The sequence below is a fragment of the Empidonax traillii genome, unplaced genomic scaffold, assembly GCF_003031625.1.
Source record: "Empidonax traillii isolate 1590-97213 ecotype Southwest subspecies unplaced genomic scaffold, ASM303162v1 scaffold363:size828163, whole genome shotgun sequence".
Lineage (NCBI taxonomy): Eukaryota > Metazoa > Chordata > Aves > Passeriformes > Tyrannidae > Empidonax > Empidonax traillii.
The window spans coordinates 272,095-292,589 of record NW_020955556.1 but is presented as its reverse complement, the minus strand read 5'-3'; the positions used below and the strand labels follow the sequence as shown (position 1 = coordinate 292,589).

The window sequence follows — 20,495 nt, the reverse complement described above, 5'->3', positions numbered from 1 at the left end:
GATAGCTCAGTACATAGGTGAACACTCAGTTTTCTTTTAACTATTTTGAAGATGTTTTTAAAATCAGTACAAGCATTTGGAGAAAACAGTCTCCAGGCTTTTTGGATGTTCATTTATTGTACAACATCTTTCAAGAGTGCCTAGGTTAAAGTAGAATCTGCTTGGCTGGTACAAGTCTACACAAACGTAGACCAATTTTTCTTGTCTTTCTAAATGCTTGGCTGTTAGGGATTTAATCCACAGGAACACTATCTTAGGAGCACATTGTTCACATATGTCTCTTCCTTTGACCATAACCATTTGTATTTCCTCCCCTTTACAAGTGCCTTAATGCAATCTTCTGCCTCGTATTCAAGTATTGCTGTTCATTCCTTGCTGATGTATGGTATGTGACTGTTTCTAGTTTATTTAATCTCTTTTATTGAGAAACATGTTTGCACTCAAGCCGATAGCAATGAAATGATTTCAGCAAATGTCTGAGTATCCAGAGTGGGCCAATTCAAGGATGGCAGCAAGGAAGCAACTTCTGTTTCTAACAGACTTTAATCCTCACAAGTGAGAAGCCTGAGCGTGTCTCTGACGTGTGAAGCAGGGCAGAGGGGCAGAGCCAGTCCCCCCAGTGTCTGCACATTTCGGGCCCCCTTCTAACCACTAATTAATCACAGAACAGACATTATGCTATACTTTGTGTCTTCATAGAAGCCTATTTGCTATTTCTGTGAAACTGGAATAAATGTGTCCTTTTGCTCATTAATCCATTACAGATTGACTGTGAGAGCAGAATGTCCAATGCATTTAGAAGACTTTCCTATGGATGCACATGCTTGCCCCTTGAAATTTGGAAGCTGTAAGTTTATTTTAAATTGAGGTTTCTCCCTTTTTAGGCCACTGTATTTTGCAACTAAGAAAACCTCAAGGTTTTAATCTTGTGTATTTTTCACGTTTGTCAGGATTGTATTTCTATTCTTACACATATATATTTATATTTATTATAATGATATTTTATTTAATATAATTTATGTGTCTTACATATCATACAATGTCATGTCTGGACATTCACACAAAAGAAGAAAATGACCATGCTCTAAATATCTAGAAAAGTAGTTTGTCACATGGAAAATGTTGTTAGTCTCATAGTTGCTTTATTTTGCTAAGACCCAAAATCAGTGTTAGAGAAAAGTAAAACACACCATGGATAACTGAATTGGTTTAGGTGAAAAGAGTTCCAATGCCATAGTCGTGGTATGTTTAGAAAAAAATTCTTCATAGAATTATTAAATACTCATAAGACACTCATGCAACATTGCTGGAAGTGAAAAATCTCAGAAATTTCCCAGTAGTCCTACACTCGCAGCATATGTAACCCTAGGTCAGGGAACATACTGGACAAAATGTAGTGCAGTTGAAATCACTGTAATAAGAGGCAAAGCTTTTGCTAAGTTGAGAATTTGTCCCAAATCTTCAGTTTGAATAGTAACTCACCTGACACATAACGAAACATAATATTTTTGCAAATTAAATATAGTTCCACCCTTCAATTTTTTAAGTAAAAAACAAAACAAAACAAAGCAAAAAAAAACACACCGAAAACCAAAACCAAACAAAAAACAACACAAACCCCCAAAACAAACCAAAAAAACAAAAAAAAACCAAAACCAAAAAAAAAAAAAAAACCCCACACCAAAACCAACCCAAAACCAGAAACCCAAAGTGAAGAGCTGATTCACTTTACTTGGTTCAGCACAAACAAGGAAGTTAAAATGTATGGAAGATGTAATGGTGTACAAATTGCTTCCTCAATGACTACTTTTTTCTAACAGAAATGGGTCCTTTCACAGATAATGGGTACCTAGTGGCTTGATCAATTTTAGAAGTCAACAAACAGAACACCCAATTCATTCTTCACGTACCCGGACGGGGTGATCATTTACTTTGGGCTGAACAGCTCTGTGTTTACCAGGAGACAGGACTGATGTTTTGTCTTTAAAGAGCTGATAGCCTCCTAGATAAGATTTGCAGAACAAAAAGCCCATACAACCTTGGAGTGTAACTGACAAGAAGAGTTTACTCCTTGAATGTTGTCTTACAGCACTTCCAGTAAATCTTTCCAAATCTCCTGTGAACCGGGAGAGGAGGGGAAGCCTTATTCCACCTAATCACAGGGCAAAGAGCTGCAGGGGGTGTCCCAGGCTTGAATTTCTTGTGTTGTGCACATTAGAGTGGGGAGTGGGGGGGGAGACACGGCTAATAGTGCATAAAACCCGCTAATGACAAGTTAAACCATGAACAGTTTTTTTAACAAATGTGAACCACTAGACTGAATTTTATAGACTCACTAAGACACCTATCACCTCACCTGTGCGTCACTGAACCACAGCCTAAACACCAGACCCTCCCCAGTATGAACAATATTTCCCATTTTTTTCCTACCTCGAGTTCTTTCTGGCTCAGTGTCCCAGATAAGTGTACTCTTGGTTCACAAAGTGCACAGCTTTTGAGATTACTAAGGATTTTGCCTCAATTAAATGACTAAGATTTGCAGAAATTATTAATGAGAAGGGATAGATAATATGGATTTGCATACATGTCGAGGATCACACCACAAGGTAAAAACAAGATAGCAGAAAGACACGCAAATGTATCTGCATATCTTTTGTATCTAAACTGATTTCTTTTTCATCCTCTAAAAAAATTATCATAATGTATACAATTTTTTTAATTGAACAAGAAACATCAGTGATATTTCCGGTGGAAACACCGGACTACTAAATTCGGGCAAGCTCCTAATCTGGGATCCTCACAGGCAGGAGTTCTTTCTGTAACATGGTTTTACTGCAAACACTGCATGAGGAATTCACTGTCCAAAACAGTTCTGAAAGCTGGATCTCTCCCCTCCTTCTCAACAGATTATGTCATAACTATCAAGGTATAGAATATTTCTCTCAATATTTAGTTATTGACAGAAATATGTCCCATAGGACCAATGACTGGACCTAAGTAAGATATGAAAATGGGAGTCAGTGTTATAGACAGAAAAAGAACAAGTCTTATGTTTGATTGCCACTTTTAAAGTGATAATCATATTCAAATACATTTGGGACATTTCTGTTCAACAACTAAAGCAATTAATTATAATCATCTTAATGGACTGGGAAATGTACTGAAAAATGCATTTCATTGTCACAAAAGCTATGCTTTAAGTGCAGACTACAATATCACACTTAGTAGCTCCCCAAGTTAGTGTCTGCGTAGCTCCGTTTGTTTTGGATTAAACTGGATAAGAGTTTTTTTACCTCCTTCATTCAGCACTTGTTGGGGCTGGATTCCTCAAAGCCTCTCGCTGAAGGAGCTGCACGTCCCCTATGGACTCTGACGATAAACGTTTGACCCAGCTCCAAGGCTAAAGTGATTTGCCAAAGAGTAGCTTAAGCTAGAGGTTATTCCAGCGTAAATTCAATATGACAAATGCTAACGAAAAGCTGGAACAACAAAATGCCATATGTTGGCAAAACAAAATCAGAAAGGCAGATGCTCTCCTGAACTCTTACCACAAACTTCTGATTGTCAGTTTAAAATGATAGGCCAGCCTGGAAAATGACAGTGACAAGAGCACAAGGCTGTGTTGCTGTTCATTCAATGTGAATTGGATGCCGAGGGTGGAAGGGAGGACCCAATCTGGCAGGTTCAGGGCAGGGCAAGCTAGCTTCCAGCACTGCTGAGTATACTCCCTTCCCTCAAATCCAATCCAGTGGTTCTCAGCAGCTCAGAAAACCAGTCCTCTCTCTTCCAAGCTACTCTCATACTCCAGACAAATGCTTGAAAATGGGTATTACTATTGCCACTCTTTCTTTATGCGACTAGATTAGCAAGTCAGTTCCTGTGTTGACTGTAGCCACTACTTTTAAAGTCAGAATTACTAAGGTAAAGATTTGCATTTACCATTGATTCCAAATATCTATTCCAAGTTCTGTTACAGTGCTAGGGGAATGTGAAGTCTGAGGATAAAAGCACCCTTCAGCTTCAATAATGCAGAATCAAATGCCATGCAATTAATTTATCAGTGCACTCCCTCCAACACCACCTCTTCAATTACTGTTTTCTCTTACATTGATAAGATAAAATTGTTACCTCACAAATGAGGTCAAGTGAAGCAGATTCCTCCCTTTCCTTTCCTGATTGCCAGTCTGAAAAAAGGGAAAATCTCATCTTGTGGGTAGGATTCTACTATAATTTTGGATGTCCTGAGTTTTCTCACCTGGCTTCTACCTGCCTTTGTTGTGTGCTAGTTTGATGTAGGTTCTGATCACACTTTCAGTCCCATTCATGTCTTTGGATATTCTTAGGTGTCAAAATTACACGAGATGCCTCTATGTAGTCTGCTAACTCTCACCCTAACTGCTCAGAGTGAGAGCTGGCAGACTCCAGACTGCACAAAATGGGAGAATTTTACTATGGGACCAAGACTAAAAATATTTATATGTAGCTTGACTCTTGAAAGAACATGAATAATAGTATAGGTCCCGTCAATGGACATGTAGATGCTACTGAATTATCTCTGTAACATACCAGACTGCTCAGGTTTAGAGAGCTCAGTGCTTTTCTTTTGCTTTGTACCAAACTCAAATAAATGTGAACTTGAGTGTGAGGACTTCTCAGAAACCAAAGGGGGGAAAAAAAAAAGTAGATTCATTGTCATTTAAACTCACTCGAGCCTAGGCAGCTTTAGAAATGTCTGCTAGGGCTGTTTTCCAGCCTGGACAGTGCAACAGGGGATAACCACATGGAAAGCTGTAGCCAGGCCTGTGGTGGTGAGATCACTGAAACCACTCTGAGAAGGATTTACTGTCTTACAGTGGCCCAGAGAACATAACAGTAAGAAAAATTGAAAAGTCTGGGGCTCATGTTTCTTGACAATAGTAAAAAATTAGAGAAAGGGTTTGTAGCCCTTGCACGCTTGTGAAATTCCACATGTCACTCTGGCATCTGGTACATTTACATTGGGAGCAATTACAGAAGAGAGGGAAATGTTTTCATGGCATTGAGAACCAAACTTAATTCAGCCCTATAGCAGATATTTAGCTAATCATCATACAGATAGACCTGTAATATCAGTTCTATTTCACATTGATAAATTCCAGTAAGCTGGTTTTGGGTTTCCGCTGATAAACAAAGAGAATTTAGTATTCAAACTACTGTGCAAGACATTGTTCTGATAGAGCCTTAAGGCAACAGAAGGTGCAAAGCTGAAATGCAATGTATTTTTTTAAAATTAGATGCTTATACCAGAGCAGAGGTTGTGTATGAATGGACACGGGAACCAGCAAGGTCAGTGGTGGTGGCTGAAGACGGCTCTCGATTGAACCAGTATGATCTGCTTGGACAAACTGTGGACTCTGGAATTGTGCAGTCCAGTACAGGTCTGTGAAGAAGGTTTTTTGGGGAGGTTCATATTTAATTGCCAAAATATAATTTAGAACAGGAACAAAAAATGCTAAGATGTACGAGTAAGAGGTAAATTGCAATATATGAGCATCAGATTAGGAAAACATGTCTCTGAAAAGTTAACATATCCTGGGATTATTTTCCTACTTCAACTTGTGGTTAAAATATATGAACAATTAAAAAGGTTCCTACAGCATCAGATCTAGCCAGAAAATACAGTAATTTACATTATAAAGAAGCACTTCTTGTATCTTTATCATATTATCTGCTTACTATGTAAGCTTACAAAAATAGTATAAGAATATGAATCCTCAAGGATCATATTCCTGGAGGCAGGGAAGTTGCTAGAAGCAAGTATATAGTTTCTCAAGGAGGTATTTAAAGAATGAAAAACTATGTCATCAAACAAAAACCATCTGGAACATCCAAACAGGACTTAGCTTAATCCTAGCACCAGCTTTAACTCCAAAACTCTTAATGAGATACAGAAATATAGCCAACATATATGTATGATATACCTGTAACCTTGAAGCTGGCTAAAAACCTTTGCTTTTTCACTTTGTAGTGTTTTTCAAGACGTGATTTTTTAAATTTGTTTTCCAATAATTTGGAAGGGGCATGAAGACCTAAATGCAGTAAGAAATTGAGAACTGGGCATGAACAAGAGCTCTGTTGACCAGATTGACTGTTCAGCAGGGCCAGAAGCAGCACTGCATTAGGAGAAGTGACTGCATTGCTTTCAATACACACAACCTCGTTACTTGGAGAGAAGTACAGTTATACCTGCAAAAAACCAAACTCCCTAATGTGTTACTGAGAAAGCCAATGAACATTTCAGGGAAAGTGAGGCACTTTAGGGTGAACTGTAATTCATGTTTGAATTTTTTATTTAGCTGCCAAAATATATTCATATGCTCTATTAAGCCAAGAAAATTTCTCACAGACAAGTTTCTAGGTTACAGCTGGGAAGCTTCTGTTCAGTTGATATAATCAGAAAAGAAGTAAGTGGGATGGCAGTAATAAGGACTTTGCCTAAGAACAATACCAACACAACTGCTCCCACAGATTCACTGCTCCTGGTGAAGAGCATAGAGGCGTGGATCAGGTATCCAAAATGAAAAGGGGAAAACTTTTGGCCTGGCCACAGTTAGAAGTATTGCCATTGACTTTTCTGGAGCTTTTATAAGTCGTGGATAATTACTTATCTTACAAAATGACAAAAGAAATTGAGGACAATCTTCACTTAAGAGTTCTCAGCACCTTTATTAGGCCAGAAAATGAAGCTCTTTTGCAGCTGATTCTGTGGATCATTAGAGGTATCTACATAATTTTAGGCAATTTTAAGATGATATTCATAGTTCTCTGGAATTCTAGATCCTTATTTTCCCAAGGATTTGGGTGTAGCTGGGTTATTCAAAACAACCTCAAGATTATTCAGTGATTTGATGGCCCCATAAAGGTTTTTTTTTTGTTTTGTGTTTTTTTGTTTGTTTGTTTGTTTTTTTGTTTTGTTTTTTTGTTTGGTTTTTTTTAATAATGTCTTCCTTGGCTAGTAGACCACCTTCTGTCCTTATTTCTGGATATATAACAAGATAACTACAAACTCTGATTTTTTAATGACAATAGAATCTCGAAAGACTAAAACTTTTTTGATGGTATAGTCTATGCATCTGCGCTGGCAATGGAACATGCAGGTATTGCAGGCTTAAAAATAGTATTCAGTACGCAAAATAATAATTATCGCTGCCGCTGTTTTGCTTAAGCAGAGTCAACCATTTTTTATTTGTATGCAAAACTTCTGTCACTCTCCAGCTACTGATTCATATTGACTGAGAAATAGTTTAAAATTATCCTTTTTGTAAGCACCTTAACAAATGCTTAAAGGGCTTGTCCAAGATTCTGTTTACTTTGAATTATTCTGCCATCTTGAAAACATTGCTTTGCAATGAGAATCATCATTATACTCAAAATGGTCTGGCTTTTTCTGATCTTCTGTAAATCTGCTGTTGTTCTTCAGAATTTTTTTACTGAGTTACACAGTATAAGTAGTAGATGATAAATACTTTGTTTTAAACTAATGACAAGGAAAGCCTTATAGTGATAGAAAAAGTATTGTGATAGCTGGAACTCAGTCCCCACATCTAACCTAATGTCTGATGTGATGCACAGTAATTTTAGGTGCTCACTTGATAAATTTGGTTTATTACAAATAGTTTACAGAATACTGAATAATAGGTTTATTGGAACTTTACTGAATTATCAACTGTTGTCTTCCATGGACACAGGTTAGTTTATACCACCTGCACATTTGTTGCAATATACTGTAGAACTAAGGGCTGTTTAAAAACTACAGCTACACAAGTACGAAGGACAGGCACAAACTTTTCCAGAGCTCTGAAAATATTCAAATAACTTGATATTCAAACCATTCAGTTAATATAGATGCAGGATGCATGTGATGACTTTAATGCTTCATATTGTATATATTGTTTAAGCTCCATGGAATAAATAAAATGATAAACAGATTTATCTGCACAACACAGTTATTTGTAGAAGACTTAGGGAATTACAACAAAGCTAAAAAGAAATACCTTTCTTTCTAACTTCCTTGGATAAGAAAAGAGAATACAAGATGCATAAGCTCCAACTTGTGAAAGCCTAGCAATCAGAAACTGTGAATACAGGCAATGTTTGCTCAAGAGCTATTTGAAACTTTAGCTTGTTGGGAATTTTATGGCTGTATTACAGCACTTTCGGAATAGAATTACAGCAGAATTACTGGGAAGCTGTCATGAATGTGGCCATGCTTTCAATTAAAGAAAGCCACAAAATATGGCAAGCTAAAGATGCAGTAAATAACTGGAGGCCTTTAATAACGTGGTCGTTACAATCAATCTCATCAAAGATCTTCTATCTTCTGATAAATGACTGCAGTCCACTGGTACTTTGGAGACTTAAGAGGATGGTTTTGCCTTGTATCTGAACTGTAAGGACTTATTCTGGGGCTCTGCTTTGCTGATTCAGTCCTCATGGCATTACCTTTAGCTGACTTCTAACTCCGACCTGCTGCAGTGCTTAAAAGATGAGAGTAATCCCTGGCTTTTTAATTGCCTTTATGCCTTGGATCTTGTTCTCATTTTTCAGAGGTTAAAAAGACTTTGATAATTTACGCAGCTAAATAAAGCTCCAGAGTACAGTGGTGTGTTCGCTCTGTATTCTTAGCTTGCCATTTACAATCACTGAATTAATTCTGATGTACTGTTGTGCACATTCTATACCTGATTGCATTAAAATAGCTTCCCACGTCATATTTTAGTAGATAAAATTAAATTATTGGCTCTCCTAGCCAAGACTGGCACCTTTCATAAGATTATAATCACAGGGACAGAGGAGAAGAAGGTTATTTCAGTGAAAATTAAAGACAGGTGAGCAAAATTCAAGCAATAATGCCCACTATACTACTTCTGTCTCTCCTATTTTGGGGAAAAAAAAAAATCATTGTATATGCTTTGCTTTACTTCTCAATTTAAAATTTATTCCCTTTTCCCCCTTTGCTACTGTGTTTTATATGGAAACACAGCAGAAGTATTGTCACATCTTATAAATAAGCTTTCCTTGGAGTTATATGCTGAGCAAGTTTGTTCAGATGAATGTTCTTCTAGGTCCTGCGTTAAAGCAGTGGGCATTTTGACATGCTCGGTGCATAAGCACTCAATGTCTAGACACAGTTTTTCAATCCAGTTTAAGCTTTTCCAGTACAAGAGCTTTCTCTTTCCAGCTGCCTACATTTTAAAATAGAACTACAGTAACTTCACGTCATCTCTAATCTAGACAGAAGTTTCCATTCAGTTACGTGTCTACTTGTTTCATTTCTAAGATAATGTTTATTGCATAATAAGAAGACTCAAGCACAACAATAGGTTTTTCAATCTTTTTGAGAATATGTTGTTTTTCAAAATCCATTTTCAATTATGTAAATAATGATCTGAAAATGAGCAGTATTTGCTCTGCTCTGGCAAGAAAGGTTCATAGAATTACATATATTAATATATTACATATTACTCTATAGTTGAAATTATTAAATGTATTAATAAAATATATTCATATATATATATAAATATCATTCCTTTCCATTGCAGTTAGAATACCCCACTCATATATTTTTGTAGCACCCAAAGCATTAGTGCCAATTAATATATTCTGTGTTATTCTTGCATTAATCATTTAGTTCAGGAGAGAATAATTATTTACTGAAGTACTAAATTAGCAGAACAAGGACATTTCATCTTCATAGCACACAAAGCACCGACAAGTGGTAATGCAGACACAGTTGCATCAACAATTACATCTTAAGCCTGGCCCCACTGAAACACTTTTGGGAGCCTGTCTTGATTTAGTCTTCAGATGATGTTTATATGAGTTTCCTGTGATGGCTTTTCCATCTTCTAATGAAACAAGACCTTTCACAAGAGCTCTGAGCAGCCACCAGCAGTTAATGCAGACACTCATTCACTACTCAGCAGAGATGAAAATTTGTAAATTTAATTAGGATTTCCCAGAACTATCTGGTTTTGTATTATTAGCGGAACTTCAGAACCAGGTTTACTAAATGTTTTCTTCAGAGCTGACCCACTTTGATCTGAGGACTTTTTTTATAAAAGGGGTGAATATAATGAAAAATGAATTCCTATAAAGCTCTCTCATTTGTATATTCACAAAAACTTTAATGTTCCTGTTTTTCTTGATTTTAGGAGAATATGTTGTTATGACTACACATTTTCATTTGAAGAGGAAGATTGGCTATTTTGTCATCCAGACTTACCTGCCATGCATCATGACAGTGATTCTGTCCCAAGTGTCCTTCTGGCTTAACAGAGAATCTGTTCCAGCAAGAACAGTATTTGGTAAGCAAGACCTATAAACTGCCTGGCAATCATGAGGCAAATAGGTATAAGAAGTTTTATGGTAAAACATCTTAACTTCTCATGTAATATGATATTGGAGAACAGCATGAGCTTGGACACAGTGTAGTACACAAGAGTTAGGATGATCCATTGCGAGGATGTACATCCAAAGCTTTAAAACTGATTGTAAGAAGAGACCTGAAAATACCTCAAGCAGTCTATTACTGCTTCAATTTTCCAAAACAACCAGAGTATGGATAAAACATTTCTGACAATGTCAATGACATTCATGGGGAATTATCAGAAGTGCTTTAATCAATGGGTATTGCTCATTTGACATCCTTAAGCCCTTTGAAAATTTTTATCTTAAAAAATTTTTCATCAATCCCTTTTGCAGGTGCTGCTAAAGGTCTCCTGTTGAGATCAGCAACAGCTTACAGTGCTTACAGTAGTGAGTAGATGCACTCAACAAATACAGTGAGAAAGCAATCTAGAGGACTCCTAGTGTATACAGACGGTCCCTAGAGTTTAACCACTGCTTGCAAATGCTTATCTTAAATTAGAAATGAGTAACTTGCATATTCTTTGGAGAGATTAATCCATGTCAAGTACATCCAAACAAGAAAAAAAAAAAAAAAAAGGCAAACCAAACAGATGTAACAAATCTTCATTTAGGAAAACTGGAACCTGAGATTCCGGCTATATGACCTAATCTTTTTGGTGATATTCAGATGGGACAGCTGAACACCTTTGGCAGGGGGAGGTGGAAAAACACACAACCAAACTGGCTGTTACACTTGTTTCCCTGCCTCAGGGCACTGCAGGGCAGGATGCTTTGGGCTTTGAGGAAGAGAATCTACCCATTTATGCTGGACATAGCAAAGCCAGAGACTCACTGTTGACAAACGCAGCCTCTGAAACTCTTGTTGAACAAGAGCTATTTTTACTGACCTTTCCTGGCACTCTTCACAGCTGTGCTTTAGCTTCCTAATGCCTCTGGAAATCAATCACAACTTGCATAGCCTTAGACCTCATGAACCAAGCAGAGGCTTTCTGTTGATATACAGATGTGCAACTACTCGACAACAGTTTAGACTACAGTGTATTACAATTGATTTACATAATATTCTTTAGATTAGCAACTAAAATTAGTTCTGAATTTTTAGCATCAGCTTCACTGAGAACTGCTCTAGTAGGGACTTTTATGGGCCTCTGTAGTCAAAGCTATTGAAATTGTAGCTATTTCACCTTTTTTTGCATATACCATTTAAAAATAAGTGTCTGATCATCAGTGTGAAATGCTTCATTGTCATAGAACAAGAACATAATTTCCTAGTCTCAGTGAATAATATATAATACTGCAGTGTTCAAACTCCTATTTTCACAGGCTCAAGAACCCACACATTTCTCAGTTTTCCTTTTAGAAGACAGTTATTTAGTAAATAGTCTCGTGTTTGCTCCATCCTTATGTATCAAGAGAGCTTTTTCATTTCATGATGGCAGTGAAACAAAGCCTCAGAACATGTTGCATGAATACATATACATACAGAAGCACAACTTTCATCTTTTAGTCCACTTAGTACCACAGATAATAAAAGTTATAAATCCTGGTTTGCTACGATACAAGAGAAACATAAGATCACTAGTAATGAGTCAAAGATAAGATTAGGTTGTCTCTCAGGAAAGAGAAATTGCTTCCTCATTAGGCACTAATAATTCAAGCTTTTCACACTCCCATGTAAATACATTGTTCATTATCTGGCCTATTTTAGCCACTGCTCATTTTCACTGGCAGTGCAGTGAAGATGAACTTGCCAGACACATTCAATAGGTGACCGTGCAGTTGTCAAGGTAACTTGTGGACATGTGATTTGATGTAAAAGCCCGGTGTGCACTCTTTTAAACAGCTGCAGGCAGAGTGAGCTCAGTACAGTCCTCCTTATCTCTCAGGTAAGGGGAAAGATTCAGCAGTGAGAAGGTCTGATATCAGAAATGCAAATTATACTGTCATTGTTCCTACATAAAATGTTTACTGTTTTCTGGGCATTAGTGAATAAAGGGACAGAAATCTGTAAAATTGCTAATTCAAGTAAATGTAGTAACATAAATCTTAGTGCCCTTTGAGTATACCTTTGAAGGAACTTATACCAAATAATCTGAATGAAACATCAAGTTTTTTAGTTTTCTCAGTATCTTGGAACAACTGCAAGAAAGAACTAAAGATGTTAAATTGCTACATCCATAGGACAATTTGCAGGGCATGAGTAAAGAGCAGTAACTATGAATCTTCAAATACCAGGAAGTGTAAAGTAGTATCCATTCCACAACTCATGATATTATTTCCATTCCAACTTTAAAAATATATTCTATTACAACAATGTCAAAGAATAAAGGAATAAAAAATGTTTTGAAGATCCTAGAACTTCCTCAGAACTTGAAATCTGATATCCTCAATTAGCAACTGAACCCAGGTGGGGAAGTTTCTAAGAATCAGGGGTGTAGAAAAGGTTTTTCCATCTATGGTTGAGAAATGAAGGACAAAATATAGCTATGGTCTTAAAGACACCAAAACGGTTTGCTTTGTAGGAGTGACAACTGTCCTGACAATGACCACGCTGAGCATCAGCGCCAGGAACTCGCTGCCCAAGGTGGCCTACGCCACTGCCATGGACTGGTTCATCGCCGTGTGCTACGCCTTCGTGTTCTCTGCACTCATCGAGTTCGCAACCGTGAACTACTTCACAAAGAGGGGCTACGCCTGGGATGGCAAGAGCGTCGTTCCTGAAAAGGTAACAACACTCACCCCCATCCCGACAGGTCACACTGGGCCCTGCTTGGGCACTGGAGGGGAAGAGTTTTTAGCCCATTAGAAATTCTTATTACTTAGAATAGTAAGTAATTACTCCAAAAGAATTTCCTCTTGTGTTCACACACAGAATTTCTACACAAGAATTACTCAGACACTGAGCATCTAAATACTACTTCTGACATATCAGGTGACACTTAATGCTATTAATAATGAAATATTCTACTGAGGTTTTGACTTGTGCAACTCAGCAGAAAAGATGAATATGTATTATTTAACGGAAGGCAATAATTTTTTTCTGTTTAAACAAGAGACAATGTGGATGCCTCAGTATAAATGTATGCAAAAACTTCTGTGGCTGTGGTATTTGACAATTCCCAAGGTACAATGCTCCCAAACATGAATTTCAGGAGGGCTGCCCTGTCATCATGACCAAATAAATCATCACAGGGGGTTTTTTCCTTCCTTTCCTGGTCTACAGGAAAAATTGATTTGTTTAGCGGGAGGCACTGACACCTGTGTTGGGGTGTGCAATGCTGATCTGTACCTCCCTGAAAGCGCTAGAGAAACAACTCACTGATTCCCTTTGGTCTAGGATCAGACTTGGTCTGTTAACCACAAATGCATCAAAAAATTGTTGAGGAAAATTTAGGGAATCAAAGATAATTTGCCCATTTTCTATGAGTTACCATGTCAGCTGCTTCTGTGAGTAAGCTCATTTGGTTGTTTTTTTTAACTTGCCTAATTGGCTATCCTGAACATTCACACACTAGAGAATCAGCAGAATAAATCTTTGGAGGAGCAGGTGTAAGTGATCAGTCATCAGTTTGCAAAGATATGTTTTTAATTCAGGAATATATGAATATATATATGTATGCAGTTTTAGTTGCATAAGTCAGTGAAATAAACAGAAATTATATTGGAACATTTATACAATGTGAACTAATACAAAAATATTGTAGAGCAAATGAGCGAAGTAGGAAAACAAACTTAAAATAATGAGCTGCACAACTGCTGGGGAATATTAAGCTTTCAGTTACTGATTTTACTTTCATTGAAAATAATTTTTTGATTCTTTGTTCTCCTGTCTTCATGATATTTTTTATAAAAAATGAACTGTATTAATAGAACTTAATCCTTAAATGTTAAATATTGCCTTGTTAATATATGCTCCCTTATAACATAGTTACATAATCAGTCATTTCATTTGTTTCAAAGAAAGTGACATTTTCAAAAAAAACCCACACCAATAAGCACTGTTTAAAATATTGGAAGATTTATGGTTTTCCATCCCTGAGCAGGTAAGGGGGCTTATGTCTCTGCTTGAAGCCAGCTGAGATATCCTGGTGCCTTGGTGGTGTGCCTTGTCTGCAGCTGTAAGGAAAGCCGGGTGAGGCAGGATCCCCATGGATGGAGCCTCACAGCTTAATCAAATTTAGGGCTCCAATTAGCTGGCATATTGCTTTTCCAGGAAGTTGAATTTTAGATAAAATATTAAGACCTGGACTGGTGTCAGGGTTTTCCGTGGATCAGATTTCCAGTGACATTTTAATCTATAGAAAGGGTTTCCTCTGAGGCTCCTGTGAAGCAGCTCTTTGCCTGCTGGATTTATTGCTGCTCGCCAGAGTATCTGACTGAGAAGCAAACCAGACTGGCTTCATGCTCAGCAAGCCTGGTAGCAACCTCCCCGCTTGGGAGGAAAAAGATGGACAGACAACTACATTAAAAAAAAAAAAATCTTTCTCATGCCACTTTTTTATTTCTGAGTATTTTTTTAACCTGTTTCTTCCTCCTATTCAGCAGAAATATTCTAAGAAAATTTGAACCTTTCTCTTAGCCTCAGACTAAGAATTTTATTGCCATCAAATGAAGAACATCTACATCACAATCATTAGGTGAATCCCTTTTCTTACGCAGTAGCAGAAATTGAACCTTTGGGCCTTCATCTCCTTCCCGAGTGGGGCTCCAAGCCATGCTTTGATAGGCTTGCTTGGATGCTTTTGCAGCTTCTCTTCATGTTCCCAAGTGTCCTGCAGGAGCTTGGCTTCTCCCTGAAATGTTCACCTCTTGAACAAGAATGATTTATCAAAACTCCACTACTGGGAGTCCCCCTCCATGGGACAGCTGCTTCTTGAAAACAGAATTCTATTTGCTGTATGGTGAAATGACATAATAGATCCCCTTTTGCTGATATGTTCTCTTTAACCATATTTATTCCCCCCTTCCAAGAGGAGAAAATGGATAACATTTACATATACTTTTTCTGGCAAATACTGTCTAAAGATTTTGTAAGCTCTGGGGATTTTTTTTTGTTATCTGTGTTTTGTTTTCCTTTTTTCTCCTAATGGAAGGAACCTGGAGCAAAATGATGCTTTTCTTTACACCTCCTTAACAACTCACTAGTGTTTTTCTCCCTGGGCAGTGGCTGGAGGAAAGGTTTGGTCTGTTTGCAGCTGGGACAGGTGAATGCCAATTGGTATACCCAGATATATCAAAATTTAATTTTTTTCCTACAGCTAGATCTCAAAAGTAGAGTACTAGAAATCATAAGGATCCAGGAGGAAAATTAGTTCTTCTCCAGTAAAAGATAATAAATAAATTCTTGCTTTAGCAATATAAGTAGGCAGATGCAAAAATCATACAATCATTTAAGTCCTTGTATATGGAATGGCATTTCAGCCAGTATGATCCATGTGTAACACTCAAACAAGAACATATAGTTCCCAATCCATAATACATGTGTCTTTGGTGTAAACCATTAGTGAGCAGAATACTAGCAGCTTTGTATTTTATTAAATAATCCTCTCCTTTAGTGCATAGTTACATGATAATTTATTGTGTATTTTTATTTATGAATTGTGTCAGCACTCACCATATCTCATTATTGCTCTTAATATTGGAAAGCTACATTAAGAATTCTAGTGTTTTGTAAGGTTCTGACCCGGTTGAGAAGTGCAGTTGATTAGGGGAATATTGAACTATGAGTGCTTTGTCACTGCTGATTCCTATTAAAGCTATCAGTTCTCATTAAAATTTAGCCATGATCTAATTTGGTTTAACTAACACCCATAACACAAATGGAGGATTTTGTCTTTGTTGTCACCTAAATATTTTGCATGAGTCATGTATCCAGAGCTAACTTCTCTGTTACAGCTTATTAACATTTTGTGGCATGAATTCGATTAATTGCAAAATGTTATAGTGCTTTTTTGTAATTGTATCTGTTGAGAAGATAGTGAGAATAAAACACTTTCTTCTTTCTTCAGCCAAAGAAAGTGAAGGATCCTCTCATTAAGAAAAACAACACATACACAGCTGCAGCTACGAGCTACACCCCTAATATTGCAAGGGACCCTGGGCTGGCAACCATTGCTAAAAGTGCAACCATTGAGCCCAAGGAAGTTAAGCCAGAAACAAAACCTGCAGAACCCAAGAAAACTTTTAACAGCGTCAGTAAAATTGACCGACTATCAAGAATAGCCTTCCCATTGCTTTTTGGAATCTTTAATTTAGTCTACTGGGCTACCTATTTAAACAGGGAGCCCCAGCTAAAAGTCCAAACTCCACATCAATAACCTCTTTTATTCCTATAGTTCTGTTTTGTCTTTTGCTCGAGGAGTTGCTTCCCTTTTCCACATGCATTAATTCCCATTTGCTTCATTGCCTCTGTCTTAAAGAAAATAAAGGTAAAATTTATCTGTATATTTAAAAAACCTGTGTGTGAGGGAAAGAACAATATAAGCTATATACTTTGGAAAAGTAATTCTGAAAATGTAAAAGAGTGAGTTATAGTGTAATGGGGGCAGGGAGGATGGAAGGAAACCATTTGTAGCCAGCTTTGTACTGAATGTCCCCAGCAGGTATTGTATTTGTATGGGAAAAAGATATTTTTATTCAGAAGACTGTAGGGAGGGGGGAAATATTCTTTATGACATTCCTGATTCACATACTAGACTGTACCATTTATTCAACCACTGTTTATAATCTTTTCAAGGTTGTAAAACTTTCCATTTGCTGAATTCCATAAGATATGTTATTTTCCTAATCCCTTTCCTCTTCTGTGTTGTAAACTACCTGACTTATAATATTAAATGATCTTTAATGACAAAGGAAATCTACTCACTCTACATACAGTTTGTCCCCTGTATAGCACATATGATCTAATGGTAACAAATGCTTTAATCTGCTCTCTTAGTGCAGTCTTGTTTCAAGCATTAAGTTGTCACTAGAGTAGATTTAAAACCAGTTGCACAACTGAGTGCAGATCCAAGTTCTCTCTATCACCTGTGTAATACAAACAATTCCTGGATGCTTTAAAGATAGCTTTTACTCATTATGATATTTTAGAGAGTTTAAAATAAACAACCAACCAAACAAACAACAGAACAATTTTTGCAAGCTCTAGATATGTTGAATGTATTCTTTTATAAAATGATACATTAAAAGAAGCTTTAGACTGAGATTTATGAATAGCAGAAAGATAAAATATAGTATTTAAATAATATCTGTAAATATGCAGCATGAGATTGTACATTTTTTACTTTTTTAAAGTTGTGTTCTTAAAACATTGTGTAGGATTCACCTCTTAGCTCTTAATATGTTGTTAAATGCTCAATAAAACATATTTAGAGCCTGAATTAGAGGAAAAAATAAATCAGTGGTACTGGAAAGCCTCAAAAAATTAATAAGCAGAAGGTGCTTGGAATTTATTCCATTTGTAAAGTGGTTAAGTGTACAGTAGCTTGCAATTTGACAATGTCATCCAGCGTATACTATTAGATTAATGACTGGTCTGCTCAGGTCATGCATAAACACTCAAGTATGGGATTATATTTGGTAGGTAAAAATGGTGAAATATTTGTGAAGACAGAAGTTCATCTGTATATTACTGCTATATTTGCTGAAACATAACTGTTACAATAAGCAATGTAATATATGTAGCATTAAATACAAAGAAATCATACATAAAAGAATGTACAGGAAAATAGATTTTAATGAGTAAACTTACTACATTTCATTTTTACTGTAGCAATATATTTGTAGGAACAATATGTAAGGGCTTCAAATACAAGATGTCCATTTTGCAGGTATTGTGCTCCCTTTAAAACAATTCTAGTCAGAATCATTACTGCTGATTCTTAGAAATCAAATTTCAGATAAAGATTTTTCAAAAAGATGGGAAGAATGGTGGATATTTGCAAGCAGCATCAATTAAGAAAATGTAATACATGGTATTAGATGGATTTTGAAACAGTGCTACATGAGCCTCCAGAGAAACAGCTACTGAGAGTCAAGTTTCACAGTCAGTTTTCTAAACTCTTTCTCAATAAATCAAAAGTTGACATTCTCTATCTACACAAGGAAACAGTTAATGTTTTATTTAGAGAAGTTGTTTGGTTTTTTTTTTAAATAATGCTTCATTGTCTAACATTTAGTCCTGTCTGAACTTGATAAGTTATATGATTGGAGCTTATTAAAAGGGGATGTTTCATCTCTGGTATCATGTGTAGATATATGTATAGAAAAAAATAAACTATGGCTCTTTAACTTCTGTGTACTTGTTTATCTTGTTATTTTTGGCGTTAAACTAGTGTGTTCATTTAGGGCATTTTATCTTTCTAGCAATTCATAGCTACCTTTTGGTCTGCATTTTGCACATTAGATGTGAATATTACTTAACTAGTCTGCTTTTTGCTATGCAATGATTGCATTATATCACCTCTTAGTTAGTCTATGCCATTAGTATTATACTGTATAAACTTGACTGCACAGTTTATCAAAGACAAGGTATTCTCTATGTAGCTTTTTTACAATGCTTTGCTAAACCATGTAATAATAGTAAGTCTTCCTTGAAAATAATGATACACTCTTATAGAGGACAGTTTCTGTTTACTCCTAAGATAATTTTAAAAAGATGACATTGAATGTTTAATGCACCTCAGTGCAGTGATGTGGCAATAAAACCTAAATCTAATAGAGGTTGTTTATGGCAGAAGCATGTATTGCTTTACAGAGTTTAGCAAAAGCTCTTTATTTTATGTCAGATTGTAATTCTATTATAATAATAAAGCTAAAAATGTTCAATAATGAAAGTGAATGTTTTACTTTGGTTTTCTTTAGTTACTGCTTTTTTATGATGCATTGCTTGATTAGCTGCTATTAATTCAAAACCTTAGGTTCTGTGGATTTGGTAATGATTGCAGTTTTAATAGACCTGATTTTTCTGTCCAGTGTTTCCCAGGGACAAATATAACAGGAATGTTTCCCAAATCTGATTTGACATTCAGAAAAGGTAGGTCTGTACAATATATAATCAGTAAAGCAATTAATTGAATCAGACAAACAATTGTACCACAACATGAAATATGATATAGAGTAGGAACAAAATACAATGCATTTCCTCCCAGATAAAATAGCAGATAAACCAGAACTTGAGAGGAAATATCTTTGTATCTGTTAGAGAGATCTGTTTAAATAAATACACAGATCTAAGAAAGACTGTTAGAAAAGAATCTCAAGCTGGATAAAATTAATATTTCACTTAGTAAGTTGTAGGGATAGTATTCAAGCAAGTATATATATATATATATATGTATATATGGCTTGAAAATTTTAATTCTCAATTCTTTTTTCTTTTCCACACAGAAAAACAGAGAGAGGAAAAATCTTTCCAGTGTATTCAGTCCTCAGATTTTCTTGGAAAAGATCATGGAAAGCAAGGCTTGTGCTGTTGTGTAGGGAGAGACAAGAAATTGTAGCCATACAGCTTTAGAGTACCCAAAGACTGATATAGTTGTGTATTTGTATATAGCAATATTCATAGTGTTCTTAAACATGGGTCCTAGAGAAGGATTCTTCAAAATGGAAGGAAAGATTGGAAGCACTCAGATTCTATTAACTGATTATGCTTTCCTCTCCTTTGAATGAGAATAATGCAGTGTGAATCCCTGTTCCTTGCCTCCGACCACTAATTCCATGGAACTGAATCCCTATGAAAACCTTCTCAGGCTTTTCTGGAGGAGTATGGTAAAGAAAGTGTCGAGTGACACAGTTTGAACACCCACCTCCCATGTTCACATGCCAGATGCAGAACATACATGGGGATTCTCACATCTTCTTTGTCACTGCTCAGTCATTTTTAGGTGGAATTTCACTCAAGTAAAATGAGTGAAAGTGTCTAGATGCAAGAGGATTTAACTCAGAATAAAACATAACATGATTCAGGTTCCCAGAGTGGAAGAACAGCCTCATTAGATGACAGATTCACAGCCCCCAGTCAGTCCATCATGACACCCTGACATGGGAGTTCTGTGTTTGTTCCAACAGTACATCAATAGAAGCCC

At 36.4% G+C, this 20,495-nt stretch overlaps 1 protein-coding gene across 5 annotated transcripts in view; it reads left to right on the top strand.

The window, feature by feature from the left end:
- The window catches only part of GABRA1 (gamma-aminobutyric acid type A receptor alpha1 subunit), a 40,743-nt gene extending 21,499 nt beyond the window's left edge, over positions 1-19,244 (top strand). For 4 of the 5 annotated variants that reach the window (XM_027892695.1, XM_027892693.1, XM_027892692.1 and 1 more), the window contains 5 exons: positions 765-847; positions 5,274-5,417; positions 10,194-10,346; positions 12,933-13,135; positions 16,419-16,840. In XM_027892695.1, coding sequence (XP_027748496.1) covers positions 765-847; positions 5,274-5,417; positions 10,194-10,346; positions 12,933-13,135; positions 16,419-16,727 — 892 coding nt within the window. In that variant the 3' untranslated portion in view covers positions 16,728-16,840. Of the gene's footprint in view, positions 1-764; positions 848-5,273; positions 5,418-10,193; positions 10,347-12,932; positions 13,136-16,418 lie in introns of all 5 variants that reach the window. The other variant, XM_027892691.1, reaches the window with a different exon arrangement.
- The last annotated feature ends 1,251 nt before the right edge of the window (positions 19,245-20,495 follow it).